The sequence below is a fragment of the Heptranchias perlo genome, chromosome 33 (genome assembly GCF_035084215.1).
Source record: "Heptranchias perlo isolate sHepPer1 chromosome 33, sHepPer1.hap1, whole genome shotgun sequence".
In the NCBI taxonomy this organism is placed as follows: Eukaryota; Metazoa; Chordata; class Chondrichthyes; order Hexanchiformes; family Hexanchidae; genus Heptranchias; species Heptranchias perlo.
This window is the reverse complement of record NC_090357.1, coordinates 12,219,708-12,237,208: the sequence shown is the minus strand read 5'-3', so window position 1 is coordinate 12,237,208 and position 17,501 is coordinate 12,219,708. Positions and strand designations below refer to the sequence as shown.

Below are 17,501 nucleotides of genomic sequence, written 5' to 3'. Positions count from 1 at the left end.
AGGGATACTGCTGCTGTTTAGCCAGCTAAAACCATACAATTTTCCAGTGCAAAGCTTTGGTCGGCTTTCCACTGCTTGTCCAGCTGGATCACTCCATCAAGGCATTACCTTACACAGAAATCTGGAGTTAACTGGAAAGAACCCCAGCCCCCAGTGATTGGTCCATCCCTCCAGGTTGGCTGGTCAATCATCTACAATTCCTTAAGTACTGCTGTTTCCGATATCAGTTTATCAGGTCTGCCACACAGGATTGGGTTAGTTCTAGACTTCCATCAGGCGTGTCATCTTGGAGCCACGTTGACTCAAAAGGGACTCCACTTACCTCCTCACTCTGCCAGGAGGATAGCTGAGCGGCACACTGAGCAACACAACTCACCAAAAAATGTGCCAATGCATTGCCACCACCATAGAACTTACTCCATGGACTGGTGATTCCACCAGTTGCAAGTGTGGAGTTTCAGCAGCAGCTGCTTACCTCTCTGCAACCCAATCAGCATAGATACTGAGTCCTGGATATATAAATGTATGTCCAAGGAATGTCTTCTCTTAGAGTTTTCTCCTCAGCTGATAGACATCTGCCTTCAGCATAGTGAAAGGACCTACAACAGAATCACTTAAATGTGTAAATTCTTGGTGTTAAATTGGAGATAAAGTAAGGTAGGAGGAGATTTGTGAGGAGCATAAACGCCAGCATAGACCTTAATGGTCTGTTTCTTTGCTGTAAATTCTATGTAAATTACACTTCCCAAATAAAATCCAAGATTTGTCCATGTACATCCATAGTTTTGAGATTCTCCATGAGGAACAATTAAATGAAAGCTATTATAATAATTTAGTACATTGCTTTTGTGAAACAGTTGTGAAAAAGGGACTAAAGCATGGAATGGACATCCAGATCAACCCTCTCTAACATCTTTTTAAATCTCGAGAATTTATGATTCATGGATGAAAGAGAATACAAAACTGTGCGGTGTCGCTTTTCTTGAAATGGAGTACATTATAGATGTAGTAGAAGCTTATATGCCTTAAACAGAATCAATTTTTTGGACGAAGCCTTGAAACATGAAAAAAGTCACACATGGAGGAGTTCATGGCCCTATAACTGTTTGTAGTGGTGCTCACATAGTGATGTGATTAAACAAATGCTGAGAAAATAATGATCCGACAATCTTGCATTCACACTTGTCTTAAAAGCTTTATTCTATAGAACTTTAATGCATGATATACTTCATAAATTTAACTCTTTACAAAATTCTACCATATAATTCTCATACATACCTCTATAGCCATTCAGGTATGTAAATCATGAAAGTACTATTAAATACAGACTTTGAGCAGAAACACTGGACTTGATTTTAACTGTTCCTACCAGGTGGGAAACGAGCAGCAGTGGGTCGGCCACCCTTTATATACTCCGCCCGATTTTCCTTCCCATTGACTTCAATGGGCAGGGTGTAAAATGGGTAGCTGACCCTCTGCCACCTGTTTCCCGCCCAGCAGGAACAGTTAAAACCGATCCCATTATTGTAAAGTTAATATGAAGACAATGTTTTATATTTGGCAAGTTCACAATTCTTAGAAGCAGCAGGGTTGAGTTTTACAACTGGGAACACTCACGGAACGCTTAACATTTGAGACAACAAATAATAGCTATACTTGAACATGCCGTGAGTATTTATGCAAACATATATCAGCAGGTCCATGGTTACCCAATACTATGCTAATGTATAACAGTGGCGCCTAACTAATGTGTCACTTTGGTGAAACAGAAATGCTTAAAATAGCACCTTGTACATCTGCCAGTATGGATTTCCATTATGTTCAACCGGAAAAGTGCCAATGGGATGCACTATTAACTGATTTAGCTTCTCATCAACTGCAATGCACTACAGCAACAGATCGTCATAAAAGTGTATTTACATCTATCATGAAGTTTGAACTAATTTTCTCCTCTTTAAGCATGAATCCATCTCTGTACAACGTATTCTTATGGCAGAAAAAGCATTCAACATTTTGAAGCCTCATGCTGTGGGCTTCAATGTTTCAAACCTCAGATGCACCTCAGAATTTACTGTTCATTCCACAGAATAGAGAAGGTGATGGGGGATGGAACAAAATGCAATTAAACATATTATTTGGGCCAAATCCAGCCCATGGACTAACCTCATTTGGTTCCTGCTTTTTCTCACATTAAACATGCAAAGCCGATTCAATTATGGTTAGCTTCACTGAGAGATGAAACTAACCGTGGTTGAAGTCAGCTTTGTGCACTTAATATATGAGGAGAGGCAACTATTAAAACTCCTCAGGCTGGGTGGCCTAGAAAAAGCTGCTCCCTGATTGATGGATTTAGACCAAGGAGCAGCCTTTTTGCACCAGTCAACCCTCCAGCTCAGGAAATTTAGAGAGTTGAGGCTGAAGCTTCCCAGTTTTCAAACTTGGGGCAAGGGAAGAATGGGCTGAAAAGGATGGGAGTGGAAAAGGAGCGGGTGAGACTGTTGGGAAGAGGGGGTCAGCCTGAATTTCCTGTGTATGAGGGCATATAATTTTTGTGTATGGGAGTCTCAGTTTTTGTGCCTGGGTTTGAATGTGTTTGGGGAGGAGGGGTCTGGCTTTATTTTTGTATGGGGGGGGGGGGGGGTGGCTTATTTGAATTTTCCGAGATTTGGAGCACACATTTCTGCATAATCATGCAACTCACTTACTGGTTTTCACATGAGTATCTGGGGACCAAGCAGAGCTTGCTAGAGATAGTAATTTAGTTCTATACAACTTCGGTCAGCCTGGCAGCTACTTAATACTCAAAACAGAATAGCATTTTCGAAGCCTGTTCTATTTCTAAAGCAAATGGTATGCATAGCAAGAAAGAAAAGGACCTGATAAAAAGCAATGACTAACATATTCAAATAATACAGGCAATGGTTTAACATTATATTTGTGCTTTGATGCTATTCACCATTTCAGTCTTTGTGCATAAAAGGACATAGTCCTATTTGTTGGGCTACAAAGGCTACTTTTAAAATCTAATGCAGAACTTATGTAGGTCGGCCTTTTCCAACTTCAAGGGTAATTCTACTTATTTTTTAAATCAATATTTAATGAAATAAGCAACAAACAGCAGTTTCTACTGGACATATGAACAAATGGAAAAGAGGGATGAGAAAAAACCAACTCTCCATACAGCCTGTTCCATTCAGACATGGAACATATTCAGCTATGCATTAGTTATTAATTGTGAATGCCAATTTTGGTACAATGAGAAAAACTGCAATGCACGTCTTTATAAATTGCATACTGTATCTAATAAACCTTCATCCAAACTATTACTGTGACCAAAAATGCAAAATCCTTTAATACTTCTTGCAAGCTATACCCTGAACAATGTCAAACACACATCTAGTAACAATTACAAAACAGTACATCTTGTACTGCAGCCTCTACCTTTAAATATCAAATGTGCAAAATGTTCATGTGATTCAACAAATTAGAAAAGAAGAAAGTATGTAGCAATTAAATAGGTCTTCTGTAAATAAAACTCTTGTTCCAACCATCTCTTGGAGAAAACAAGTTAGAAGTTCATTTTGATATCTTCTGTCACGTCTCACCATAATTATGGCAAAGTCATCACCAAAATGCACAGCTCCCAGGCACCATGCTATAACGAGGGTGGAGTGTAGCTTTATTTCTTCAGTTCCTTGGCCAGGTAATTCCTCGGAGCTGCTTCCGTTCCACCAGCGTCACTTTGCTGAAAGTACGGCGGAAGCCTCATTTAATAGCTCAAACAGGATTTCCAACACAATTTCGTCAAAGTCATGCCAGCGGAGCTGGAACAGTTCTGAGGAATTTCCTGGCCTTGGTACTCAAAAAGTGCTAAACAATAAGCTCACATTGTGCTATTCAGTGCTTGTATTTCTACTTTAGGAATGTTTGAATAAATAACATTTAATTAGTGCAGTTGTGGAGATTGGCCTTGTCAGCACAACCATAATAAAGCAGCTTAGTCATTAATGTGGATGAATTGTTAAGAGGAATGGTTTAGAAGCCTGCTATACAAACCTACGTCAAATGTATTGGCTTTTAAAGCATCTAGTGAATCCAGAGCCATTCAAAACTCATCTTTTTGAAAAGTGCTGGTTTCCATTTTGCTGCAATATTAAACACGCTAATAATTTTGATGTTCTTTGTACATCTGCTCAAAAGCATCTCCTCTCCACTTAAAAGGGTCAGTATACCTTCTGATAACAGATTCAAGTCATATCTGATGAACGAAGCTCAAGGCAGTGCAAGATGATGTCTGAGCATGCATTACACACTTTCAATAAATAGCCCATTAAAAATAGGTTGAACTGATTAGCAATATATGACACTAACAATGCTTCTAGAGAAAATAGTTTGATAAGTGCAAGACCGACAAGAGGCTTCCTTTTCGAAATCAAGTAATGGGTGGCCCTGTCAACATGTATATACCACAGGGTGATAATGGCTAGAATGTGTCAGAGCCTTTGGACTGGTTTGTGAGCGTGTGAGTTGAAAATAACTGGTTAATCTAGAATCAATCCATGTGGCCTAGAGTCAATCCATGTAACTAACTGTAGGTCAAGGGCCACCTATTGTTATGTGCCGTCATTTTATGATGTAACTGAAGTTGAAATGTACAAAATTCAGGCTTGAAGTTTTCCAGCACATTGTAGTGCAAAAAAAGTTGTTCATTCTTAGTTTCATCTGATCTCTAGTAGTGATGTCTTTGTGACAAATTCCCTTTGTGTTCAGTCACTCCATGGGGACTTGTTCTTGGCTGTTCAAGAGAGAAAAGGTTATAGGTGAATTTGTTAAGCTGTTAACAGATAAATAAAATTCTACAGTTCCAGAGGAAAGACTATTTATTTTAAGTATTCAATAGTCTTTAAACAGGAGGTATGTTACCTGAGGAAAGTTTGAAGAAAGGAAAGAAGGACGGATGGAATTTATTACACAATGGAAAAGACTCTGGATTATAAACCAGGCACACCTTCTCTCAAGCAGCTTCCACCATGTTCAATGACATTACAGATCCTCACAATCACATTGGATATCCGTTTTGATTCACAAGGCTACTACAATAGTCGTAAGTGGTGTAGTTGGCTAAACTAGTAGTTATAATCATGGATGCTTTTTCATAGGGGAGAACTGAAAACATTCCATCTTCGACTAGGTGTGTATTCCTAGGTGGATGCCATGGATCAATATCACAACTCCACAGAAGAAAATGCCAATGAGAAAATTCTACCGATAGGGCACTTACCTCAGCCCAGTACTTTCTCTGAGCTGCCAGAAGCACAGGTAAGCAAAGACTTTTGGAATTCCTCACTGGAGGCTTCAGGGATTAGGAACTCCAGCAGCAGATCCCACATGCAGTAAACCAGATGTCTGCAACAGAAGAAAGTTCCATGTTCGCAAAATTACTACAATCAAACAACAGGAATGCAAAGGAAGACAGACCTCACAGACGTTGTTCGGGTAAATTTTATGAATTAGTGCTGTCAACACAGAGCTTCACGTAATGGGAACTCGGGTGTGGAAGACAGCTGCCCAATTCACGGCCCACATGATTGTCTATCCATTAAAATTAATGGTTGCAAAATCGGGTGGGCGACAAATCTTGCAAGCTGACCTCTGCGCCCAAATATCTGATATGCGTGAAGCTTTGTGCCAGGAGTACAATATCATCAAATTTCCATTGGGACAAAATATATACCAAAACATAAAGGGAGACAAGGGGAATTCATAAATAGAAAGTCCCACATTTTACAGACTTGGTTGCATCAATCTGTTCCATAAACTATTACTGAGATAATTTATGGATCACTGGAAATAGAGCTTGTTTTTTGTACCAATATTCACAACATAGCAATCACTCACTGATGATAAAAGCCATTCATAATTGATAATAAAATGGAAATGTAGAAAAACACAGTAACTATAGACAGAATACAGGAACAGGAGTAGGCCATCCAGCCTCTCATGCCTGTTCCACCATTCAATTATATCGTGGCTGATCTGTACCTCAACTCCAATTACCTGCCTTTGTTCCATATCAGTTGATGCCCTTACCTAACAAAAATTTCTTGATTTGTCTTGAAAGTTTCAATTGACCCACCATCCACAGCCTTTTGGGGGAGAGAGTTTCAGATTTCCACTATCCTTTGTGCGATGAAGTGTTTCGCGATTTCACTTCTGAATGGCCTGGCTCTAATTATATTATGCCCCCTTGTTCTGGATTGCCCCACCAGAGGTAAATAGTTACTCCGTATCTACTTTATCGAATCCTTTTATCACTTTAAACACCCCGATTAAATCATCCCTCAACCTCATATACACAAGGGAATAGAAGCCAGGTTTATGCAACCTGTCCTTATAACGTAACCCTTTAAGCCCCGGTATCATTGTGGTGAATCTGCACCATTAGGACAGGTGACCAAAAGCTTGGTCAAAGAGGTAGGTTTTAAGAAGCATCTTAAAGGAGGAGAGAGAGGTAGAGAGGTGGAGAGGTTTAGGGAGCTTAGGGCCTAGGCAACTAAAGGCATGGCTGCCAATGGTGGAGCAATTAAAATCGGGGATGCGCAAGAGGCTAGAATTCAAGGAGCGTAGAGATCTTGAAGGGTTGTAGGACTGGAGGAGGTTACAGAGAGAGGTAGGGACAAGGCTATGGATGGATTTGAAAACCAGGATGAGAATTTTAAAAATTGAGGTGTTGCCAGACCGGGAGCCAATGTAGGTCAGCAAGCACAGGGGTGATGGGTGAACAGGACTTGGTGCGAGTTAGGATATGGGCAGCAGAGTTTTGGATGAGCTCAAGTTTATGGAGGTTGAAGATGAGAGGCCAGCCAAGAGAGCATTGGAATAGTCAAGTCTAGAGGTAACAAAGGCATGGATGAGGGTTTCAGCAGATGAGCTGAGGCGAGATTACCGAGGTGGAAGTAGGCGGTCTTGGTAATGGAGCGGATAGGTGGTCGGGAGCTCATCTCAGGGTCAAATACGACGCCAAGTTCGCGAACACAGATTATCTTAGATGGTGATAAAACATATCAGTATTTATAACAGGTTGTTTAGCAGTTCCGTTGTTCCACAGTTACCACTTGAGATAATCAAACAAAGATTACTTAAATTCAGATAGTAAAATTGACCATAGTGCTTCATTCTAAAACGACGGAATTCTGCGATCTTATCCCTGGCCATACACAACCTGTAACTAAGAGGCTATGCAAGAGATCTACTCTTATGTCTTACCAATGACACTTTTAATTTGGCGGTTAAACCATGCACAAAAGCAGCCTGAGCATGACTCGTCCCTTTCCTTCATGATGAAGAGGGTGCACTAAAAGACCTTAGAAACATCAGCCAGGAAATCCAAACTGCAGGCTTAACAGAAGTCATGTGGATTAAAGCTCTCTGCTGTAACAGAATTCTTTGTTTCAGCAACAGCCGATATTGTTCTGTAATGAAAGTATCAGTTTGCTGCCTATGGGGCATTCGCTGACGTGTGTGTATAAGGTTGAGGGGACAAGCAACAATGTCTCGCAACCCTGAGGGAGAGCACACAGAAACTGAGCAGAAGTGCATCTTCGGCGATGTAGATTTCTATTTACATTCAATTTGTACTTCATCAACTTTTATTAAAAAATTAGCAACAAGTACTTGTTTCAAGACTTGTTTTCAATATGAGAGATCAGTCCTCAGCAAAGGTATACTTTTCTAGTTTTTAGAGTTCCAGGGTTTACTGCAGATTAAAGTTCTTCGACTCTTTCCTAACAAGTTTTAATCTCAAGCACAGTAGAACACCCCACGTATTGCATCAGAGTGACATTCACACAGATGTTCCTCTAAGACTGCCAATTAACACCAAACTATGGCCAAGTTTGTACTGTAGACTAGTGCGCAAGAGTTGGATGAAGACTGCCTCATTACACTTAAGACCCTCAGTGAGGGGGACCGTGATCCAATCAATCTGGGTTGGAGTCAAACACGACACCCAGAGGTAAAAAGACAGTTTTCTAACCCACTGCAGAAGTGAAGTACATTTTAATTTACCAGAATTTGAAGAGAAAAGCTCCTCAGGAACTGAGCCGAATTTGATAGAATCCAGCATATCAATAGAGACTCATAAAACGTGTCTGTCTTTGAGGACTCTCAAGAAAATAAAAAATAATCGCCATTATTTCTGGATGTAGTACCCAAATGCTACCGCAGTCCTCAAAGGGTTAGAAACAAAACGCAGATTTGCACCATATGGTACAGGTTGTAGGGAGAAGTGTGTATGACATCTTGACAGTTCTTTGAATGCAACTGAATTTCAGTTCTAGTCCAAATGAAAGCTTTAAGTATTTGTGATTAAAATGCAATACGGTGAAATAGCAAAAACAGTGAAGACTTGAAAATAGTGCCAAATACTTGCTGTAAATGACGTCCAACTCACAGATTTAATTGGCATTTGGATTTCCTTCCAAGAGCAGTGGATGCTATCCAAAAAGTTTAAAATGACTTGACACATGAGCACAATCTATATACGCACGCAGTCACTCAGGAACCCATGTTAATGGTGTGGAGAAACAAGATGAAATTAATTAAAAGCAAATGAGATGTTAGTGTGTCAACACCAGTTACAGCAAAAGCTCACCAGTCCAAGGCAAGTTGTGTGCAGCTAGATTTCTCTAAATCTAGTAGATTTAAATACCAGGGTGTCCTGGTATCAACATTTGGGTTCAAGACACCGAATGCTATGGAATAATGTAACTTCATTTTACTTTCAATATAAGCCAGGCTATGGGGGGGGGAATCAGTGCAGCCACCCACATTTTGCCCACATCCTTGTGGCTGGCTCAAAATTTCCATTGGCAGAGATCTGTAAACAGATCAGAAATACATCCTTCTATAATAGAAGAGTATGGAGGGAGAAGGTAAGGAAACAAAAAAAAATTGAGAAATATTTAAGCTGTTGAGTAACAAAGTTTATTCACTTGTAAAGGGGACTTCCATAAGAACCTCAGTTTTGGGAAAGCCTCAACACACACGAGAAATGTCCTTTGCAGCTTTCAAAGCACTAAAATGTACTGTAAAGATCTAATACTGAATATGTACTGCTTACTTTAAATAATGAACTGTTGGATCTAATTTGTTACATAAAGTGATGATGGATCTTGAACAACTGAACCATAAACTCACTTGTGCTATTTTCAAGAGAGTGATTTAAATTATATTCAAGATGGCTGTATTAAATGTTCTGTTTATATGAGGTTTCATTGTTTGGAACTTTTGTTGCAGACATTCCGAGTAGTCCTAGTTTCTACCTGGAATGTATTTTAAGTTGATCCAGAGTTCTAATATCCCTTTATAGTCAATACAATTTTGTGTATTACTTATTCTGTGATACAAGTTGAATCTGGAAAGTTCCCAGCGGATTGTAAAACCGCAAACATAACACCCCTATTCAAGAAGGGAGTGAGACAGAAAGCAGGTAACTATAGACCAGATAGCCTAACATCTGTCATTGGGAAAATGCTAGAATCCATTATTAAGGAAGTAGTAGCAGGTCATTTGGAGACTCAAAATACAATCAAGGAGAGTCAACATGGTTTTATGAAGGGGAAATCATGTCTGACAAATTTATTAGAGTTCTTTGAGGAAGTGGTGGATAAAGGGGAACCAATGGATGCAGTATATTTGAATTTCCAAAAGGCATTCGATAAGGTGCCACATAAAAGATTACTGCACAAGAGCTCATGGTGTTGGAGGTAATATACGGGCATGGATAGAGGATTGGCTAACTAACAGAAAACAAAGAGTCGGGATAAAAGGGTAATTTTCAAAATGGCAATCTGCAACTAGTGAAGTGCCGCAGGTATCAGTGCTGGGGCCTCAACGATTTACAATATATATCAATGACTTGGATGAAGAAACAGAGCGTCTTGTTGCCAAATTTGCTGATGATACAAAGATAGGTGGAAAAGCAAGTTGCGGTGAGGACACAAAGGGCCCGATTTTACCAGGGGTGCGGGTTCTCGGCGGGTGGTCATTCGGGCGCGTGAAAAACGCGCCGTCCGAATTGAGTGCGTTGCGCGCGCGATCGCGGGATAATTGAGGCAATTAGCCGGCAGTTACGGGTTCTCCGCTTCTCAGCTGCGCACCGGTGGGCTGCGCATGCGCAGTGACGTCTGAGCGATGGTGGAGCTCCATTTAAAGGGGCAGTCCACCAAAGCCCCTCCAGCCACAACCAAGAGTCCAGGCAACATGGAGGAAGGCAGGGGTAAGGCTGCTCCCCAATTTACGGACCACGCCCTCCAGGTGCTGCTGGACGGGGTCCGGATGAGGAGGGAGACGCTGTTCCCGAGTGATGGAAGGAGGTGCCCTGGCTCCGCCACCAAGAAGGCATGGGAGGAGGTGGCGTTGGAGGTCACCAGCAAGGGCAACACCACCCGAACTTGGATGCAGTGTCGGAAGAGATTCAATGACCTCACCAGGTCCGGGAAAGTGAGTACACTAATGCACTCTGCCTCACTGCGTCTTCCACATCACCTCAAACACCTGACAACCCCATCTCCACTGACAGCACAGCGCTCCCGCACCAATCCTCACAGCCACCCAACTATCATCCTCACAGTGCCTGCACGTACCCACCGTTCCTGTCCCCACTCGACCACTACCACACACCTCAATGCCCATACAATGGGATGGCCATGTGGCACACGCATCCTCCCATCCATCTGCCACACGCTCAACCCACTCACACCAATGCTTGAAGCGTCTCACAATGTAATCATCACTCAATAACGTTTTTGTGTTTTGCCCTCACAGGAGAAGAGTTGCAAGAACGCCCGGGAAAGGGCCCGCACCGGAGGGGGCCCGCCACACGAGGTGGCCCTGACAGACGCCGAGGTGGAGGCGTTGGAGATCAGCCACACGCTACATTGCCTGTCCGTGGTGGATGGAGAGGCTGGGTCTGGCGAAACGGCCGGTAAGGGAAAGCTGACACTCAGCACTCATGATCGCGAATGATCTTAGCATCACATGGCATATGCCGCACCGCCACATTTGGTCACATGCCTGATATTGCCCTCTGTTCTCTTGCAGGGCCGTCTGCGAGCGCCGTATCCGTTGAGGGCGATTCCTCAGAGGACATGCCGGTCTCTGAGGGTGCATCGTCACACATGAGCCAAGCATGCACCAGCGCAGATACACACACCTCGGTGGGTCCCCCCCCTCAGTTAGTTGGGTTTGCACATGGTGAGTCACCGCGCACACGTGAGCATGAGCAGACCCTGGTGGCAGGGTCAGCCGCGGAGGGTCCGCGTCGGTGGGAGCACTCTTCTCCAGGCTCTGCTCAGCCGGACCCAGATGCTGAACCTAGGGGGCCACCAGTCAAAAGGAGAGTCGTCGAGGGGCACCAGCACATTGCCGAGGTACTGCAAGAGGTGCCACGCGCACTCTCCACAATCGCACGGAGGATGGAGGAGTCCAACTCCTGCATGAGGGGAATGGTGGCACAGGTGCAGGAGGGTATCGCCGAGATAGTGTCGCAGGGACGTGAAGGCATCTCTGAGATAGTGTCGCGGGTAGGTGCGGGAATGTCTGCGGTGGAGGACAGTCTAGCCTCTCTCGAGTATCACGCACAGCTCAACAATGAGTCCATCCAGGCCCTCACAATGGCTGTTCGGATTCAGGGTGAGCAACATTCTGCCGCCATAAACAGGTTGACAGATACATTGGAGGTGGCCTTGCAAGGTCTCACACACGTCATCCAAACTGCCGTCCAGCAGGGTGGAAGGGGTGATGTGGGCCTAGGCCATGAGAGGGAAGATGGTGAACGGGGACATGGAAGTGTGGAAGCTACTCAAGGTGCCCCCACGTCTCACCCGTTGCCCCCCTTTCAACCAGTGTCCGCAATAGTCCCTCCTCTCCAGGTGGCCGAGTCTGCCCCTGCACAGGTGCAGGAGGAGCGGTCTGTGGAGGTGCCCTCACGGGCACCGAAACCCAGGGGGCGTCGGCCCAAAGCATCTACCCGGTCAGGGCACGAACAGGAGCAACCTGCCACCACCTCTGCTGGAGCCACCGGGGTAGCACCACGTAGGGGTTCCAGAAAAAGAAAACCCAAGGTTCTGTGAACACACAGGGATTGCACCAGGGTGTTTGACGATTTGTTATCTTTTTATTTCTAGTCCTTGATTGGCACCACACAATAAACTCAATTTTTCTCACCAATGCTGCCACCTCTTGTCCATTATTCTGCGGCTTGTGCAATAGGTCCCTTCCGTGCGCCTCATCATGACGACGAACACCCGGTCCCACCCATTGGGCATAATACAGTGGGTGCAGGTGTACAGGCACCACTCTTCTGCGGAGGGAGCCTGTATGGACCCTCGTCTGTGCACGTTATGATATGTGAACACCTTACACAGTGTGATGTTAGGAGAACCATTGGCATATGAGTGCCTCCCTGGCCTGACGAGCACGCAGGTGAGCCGGTGTTCGGCCCATGGGTCGTTCCTCCTCCTCTCGCTCGTACTCCTCCTCCTCATCGTCGTCGTCGTCCTCAATGTGGGTGGCGGGTGTGCATGGGGCCTCCTCCAGCGGCACCCCTCTCTGTAGTGCCATGTTGTGCAGGGCACAGCAGACAACTATAATTCGTCCCACTTTGAGTGGCGTGTATTGGAGCGCTCCCCTGGAACGATCAAGGCACCTGAAGCGCATCTTGAGCAGCCCTATAGCCTGCTCAATTGTAGACCTGGTAGCAATGTGGCTGTCATTATATCGACGCTGCGGCTCGGTAATGGGGTTCCTCAGAGGTGTCATAAGCCACGTGTGCAGGGGCTATCCCTTGTCGCCAAAGAGCCAGCCGTTGCCTGTGTTGGGTGCGTGGAATAGGGGCGGGACGGTGGACTCCCTGAGGATGAAGGCATCGTGGCAGCTGCCAGGGTATCTGGCGCACACGTGTAGGAAACTCTGGTGGTGGTCACAAATGAGCTGGGCGTTCATGGAGTGATACCCCTTCCTGTTGATGAACAGCCCTGGCTCATGTGGAGGTGCCCGTATTGCTATGTGGGTGCAATCGATTACACACTGCACCCGTGGGAAGCCAGCCACATCATGGAATCCAACCGCCCTCTCCGTCTGGCTGCACTCGTCCATGGCGAAGTTGATGTAGTTCAAGGCCCTGCGGAACAACCCATCGGTGACCTGCCTTATGCACTTGTGTGCAGACGACTGAGAGACCCCGGTGATGTCCCCCGTGGCACCCTGGAAGGATCCGGAGGCGAAGAAGTTGAGGGCAGTGGTGAATTTGACGGCAACGGGTAAGAAGATGCTGCTTGGTCCATCCGGGAGCAGCTCGACATTAAGGAGGCTGCAGATGTCGGCGACTACCTGGTGAGTGACTCTGAGCCTACGTATGCACTGCTGCTCAGAGAGGTCCATGAAGCTGAGCCTCGGTCTGTAGACCCTTTGCGGAGGGTAGTGCCTCCTGCGACGCATCTCTCTCTGCGGTTGCCCTCCATCCTGCTGTGCAGGTGGATGTGCCACAGCACCGTGTTGTGGGGATCCACGTCTCTGAGGCGGACGGCGTGGACTGCGAGGCTGCTCATGCTGTTCGTCCTTCGAGGATGTCTATGCAGCACCCATCTGGCAGGTGTCGGTCTGAGGGGTTGTGCACGGTAGAAAAGTGTGTCCTCGCACAGGGGTTGCGGTTCCACGCCGGTGAATCTTCTTGCTTGGAGGAGGGTGGTGGAGGGCAAGCGTTGCCCAATGTTACGGAGTGTCCTCCTGCGTTGGTGAAGGCTCTCCCCCCCCCCACCTGTGGAATGCACCTTGGCAGCTGCCACAGGCTGCTGGCTGCAACACGTCCGTTGGGAGTGAGAGTGTTTCCCCCAGTATGGGAAACAGTCTCAGTTCAACGTAAAATCCCACACTTGGTAAAAAAACAGCTCAATCAGGTCAGTTAATGACCTGAAATAGCTACATAAATACTCTCAAGTGGAACCCCGCTGGCTTTAAGTGCCTGCGGGATTCCCACCTGCGGGGTTTGCGCGCGCACGCCGGCGCGTCGGCGTGGAACCCGGACGTGGGCGGGATCGAGGCGGGATCTGGTCGGGGTCATCCGTTTGCCGATTTTCGAGGCCCCCCCGCCGAGAACGCACCCGAGAGCGGGTGCTAAAATCGGGCCCAAAGTGTCTGCAAAGGGATATTGACAAGTTAAGCGAATGGGCAAAAATTTGGCAGATGAAATATAATGTGGGAAAATGTGATGTCATTCACTTTGGGAGGAAAAATAAAAAAGCAAAATATTATTTGAATGGAGAAATACTACAAAATGCTGCGGTACAGAGGGATCTGGGTGTCCTCATACATGAAACACAAAAGATCAACATACAGGTGCAGCAGGTAATCCGGAAAGTAAACGGAATATTGGCCTTTATTTCTAGGGGGATGGAGTATAAAAACAGGGAAGTCATGCTACAACTGGACAGGGTGCTAGTGAGACCACACCTGGAGTACTGCGTACAGTTCTGGTGCCCTTATTTAAGGAAGGAAATACTTGCATTGGAGGCAGTTCAGAGAAGGTTCACTAGGTTGATTCCGGGTATGGAAGGGTTGTCTTATGAGGAAAGATTGAACAGGTTGGGCCTATACTCATTAGAGTTTAGAAGAATGAGAGGAGATCTTATTGAAACATTCAAGATTCTGAGGGGACTCGATAGGGTAGATGCTGAGAGGATGTTACCCCTCATGGGGGAATCTAAAACTAGGGGCATTGTCTCAGAATAAGGGGTCGCCAGTTTAAGACGGAAATGAGGAGGAATTTCTTCTCCCAGAGGGTCGTGAATCTTTGGAATTCTTTACCCCAAAAAGCTGTGGAGGCTGAGTCACTGAATACATTCAAGGCTGAGTTAGACAAATTTTTGATCAGCAAGGGAGTCAAAGGATATGGGGAAAGGGCGGGAAAGTGGAGTTGAGGTAAAAATCAGATCAGCCATGATCTCATTAAATGGCGGAGCAGGCTCGAGGGGCCGAATGGCCTACTCCAGCTCCTATTTCTTATGGTCTTAATTGGTGATAACAACAAATACAACTGAAGAATATTCAAAATTAAATTATTTCCATTCATCCAGCAGTGGCCAGCACACCGTTAGCTTTCAGAAACTCTGTAATATTGGCTATGTTTTGTCAGGTCCTCAGATTTACTATTCTAAGTCCCAGTTAGAAACACTGAAAGAAATGGTAGTAACACCATTGATTGCAGACATGATTATCAATGTTTTCACCCTAGAAAGTGCAGGAGTGGGCTTATTTTGATAGCTAAGTAAAAGGGCTAAGGGCAATGTCAAACATCAAATGACACTTGGTAAGACTGCAGTAACAATTGTTATTTTTATATTATTGATTCGCTATTTTTTGATAGATATGCTGTAAATAGACCTATGAGGAGTGGGGTCTCTAATCTATAATATTTCTTGTGAGGCATTACTATTAATTAAAAAATTAGCAAATATAACAGTCAACGAGACAGTTCAAATACATCTGAACAGGCTTTCATCACTCTCACTCAACCAAACAACTGTCCCCTTTTTAGTGGTAAAATTATCATAGACAATTATATTGTCGCCTTCTCTTTATGTGTAGAAGGGAGAAGGAGAAATACGAGAAGATGGAGGGGGATCAGGTAACTTGATACAATGGAATCTTTGCTCTGGTGGCAGTTTTTAGTTTGTAGCAGTGTCCTCTTTTATTTTAAAATCCAGTGTTCAACAGAAATTGCAATTGGCCATTTGAACATTTCTTACTGACAATTTGGAGCTTACCTTTAAGTTTGGGAAAGGCAGGGAATAGTCACACCGTTTTATCATCCAATGGTGTGAGAGCAAAGCTGAAACAATTATTAAAAATCACTCGAATTGAGCTTTGACTGTTGGGTTGGTTATGTTTGACACCATTCTGCATTTCTACTGGGATCATGCGATTCACAAAAGAGGATTTCAGCCCTACCAATATTGAAGGTTACAAAATCATTTAGCCCATAAAAACTGCAGTTTTTCTTGAGTTAGAATGACTTGCTATGAAGAAGATTGGGACCACAAATATGGGGGGTGGAGGAAGAAACAGTCACATTGTTTGCCTTAAGGGTTCAAAGGTTCTTAATGCTGTTTTCACCTCTGAGCCAGTGATTGCAGACTTTTTGTCCATTAAGCAGACATGAACTTATACTGATATCCTACCATGAAGCGCTCTCTGTAAAATCTAAATGGAAGACCTAACTGGACTTTTTTAACCTGGGGCCCAGTAATCATTAAATAAGTCAAACTCTTCTATTTATTGCAGAAGTTAATGTAGTTTGGGTACAAATAAAGGGGGGAATGGTGGGAACTGAACCATGGTCAACATTTGAAATACTACAACCTAATTTGGCATAAAAGCATGTATTAGGTATGTTTGCCCCATTGAAAGAACCCTAAGTATGATCCCTCCTGCAAAAGCCTCCCCAAGAAGAACACTATTTAAGGCAACTCATTTATAGTTATGTTCGTGTTGCTTAATTGCAATCCAGCAGGTGATTGGAAGCATAAAATGTGAGTAACACACTGAATGTTCAATTCCTAACCACTGGGAGCTAGGCAACAGAGAGCATTAATAAAGAGACAGAGGATTTTGAGGAAGGAGTAGGAAGAATAATTATAGTAAAGCTGAAGCCATAAAACTGCCAATTTTTTTTATGTTGCCAGAACTGTTTCCAGCAATTCCTTTAAGTGAATCTGGTCCTGACTGTTTACTGCTTTGTAAAGTGGGCAGGTTCAGTACGCTATGTCATAAGACCCCAATTTGCCTAGCTTAATGAAACTCCCACCTGTTTCCAGTGGGAGCAATGGCTGCCTAAATTGTGGCCAGTTCGAAAATCATAGTGGGCGGGCTTCAGATGGGAAGCTGGCGATAAGTCAGTTTTTGAAATTTTTGTGTTGTCACCATCACACTGGAAAATGGGGCAGTGGAGAGATTAAAATCGGGCCCATTATGTCATGCTTTATTAAAATAATTAAATATTAATTCTGTGTAGGTTTTACTGAATCATTCCTACCATATAAAACTAGTCTTGTACATGCCTAGTGTTTGTCTGGTTGAGTGTTAAGTGATAAGTGAGGGAAGTTGACAAGTATTTTGCAGTTCTCTGAACCCTTTGATTTTGTTAACACCACCCAACTATTAATGTCGATATCTTAGGTGAGGTGCAGCTTACTGAAAAATAAATGTTCTACCCATACCAGATTCTCATAACTGCAAATGCTAGTTCACTTATTTGTTGTACTAGAAGCCAGACAATGAATACAGTGCAGACATCACTTCAATGCACTTTTAAGTAGTCCTACACTCTAAAATATAAAAATGTATCTTTAGAAACAAGTCATAAGAATATAAGAAATAGGAGCAGGAGTAGGCCACACGGCCCCTCGAGTCTGCTCCACCATTCAATAAGATCATGACTGATC

At 44.1% G+C, this 17,501-nt stretch overlaps 1 protein-coding gene across 1 annotated transcript in view; it reads right to left on the bottom strand.

The window, feature by feature from the left end:
- Positions 1-1,175: 1,175 nt before the first annotated feature.
- The window catches only part of snx19b (sorting nexin 19b), a 167,133-nt gene continuing 150,807 nt past the window's right edge, over positions 1,176-17,501 (bottom strand). The window contains exons 11-12 of the mRNA XM_067970992.1: positions 5,282-5,406; positions 1,176-4,795 (exon numbers count right to left, since the gene is read on the bottom strand). Coding sequence (XP_067827093.1) covers positions 5,283-5,406 — 124 coding nt within the window. The 3' untranslated portion in view covers positions 1,176-4,795; position 5,282. The remainder of the gene's footprint in view (positions 4,796-5,281; positions 5,407-17,501) is intronic.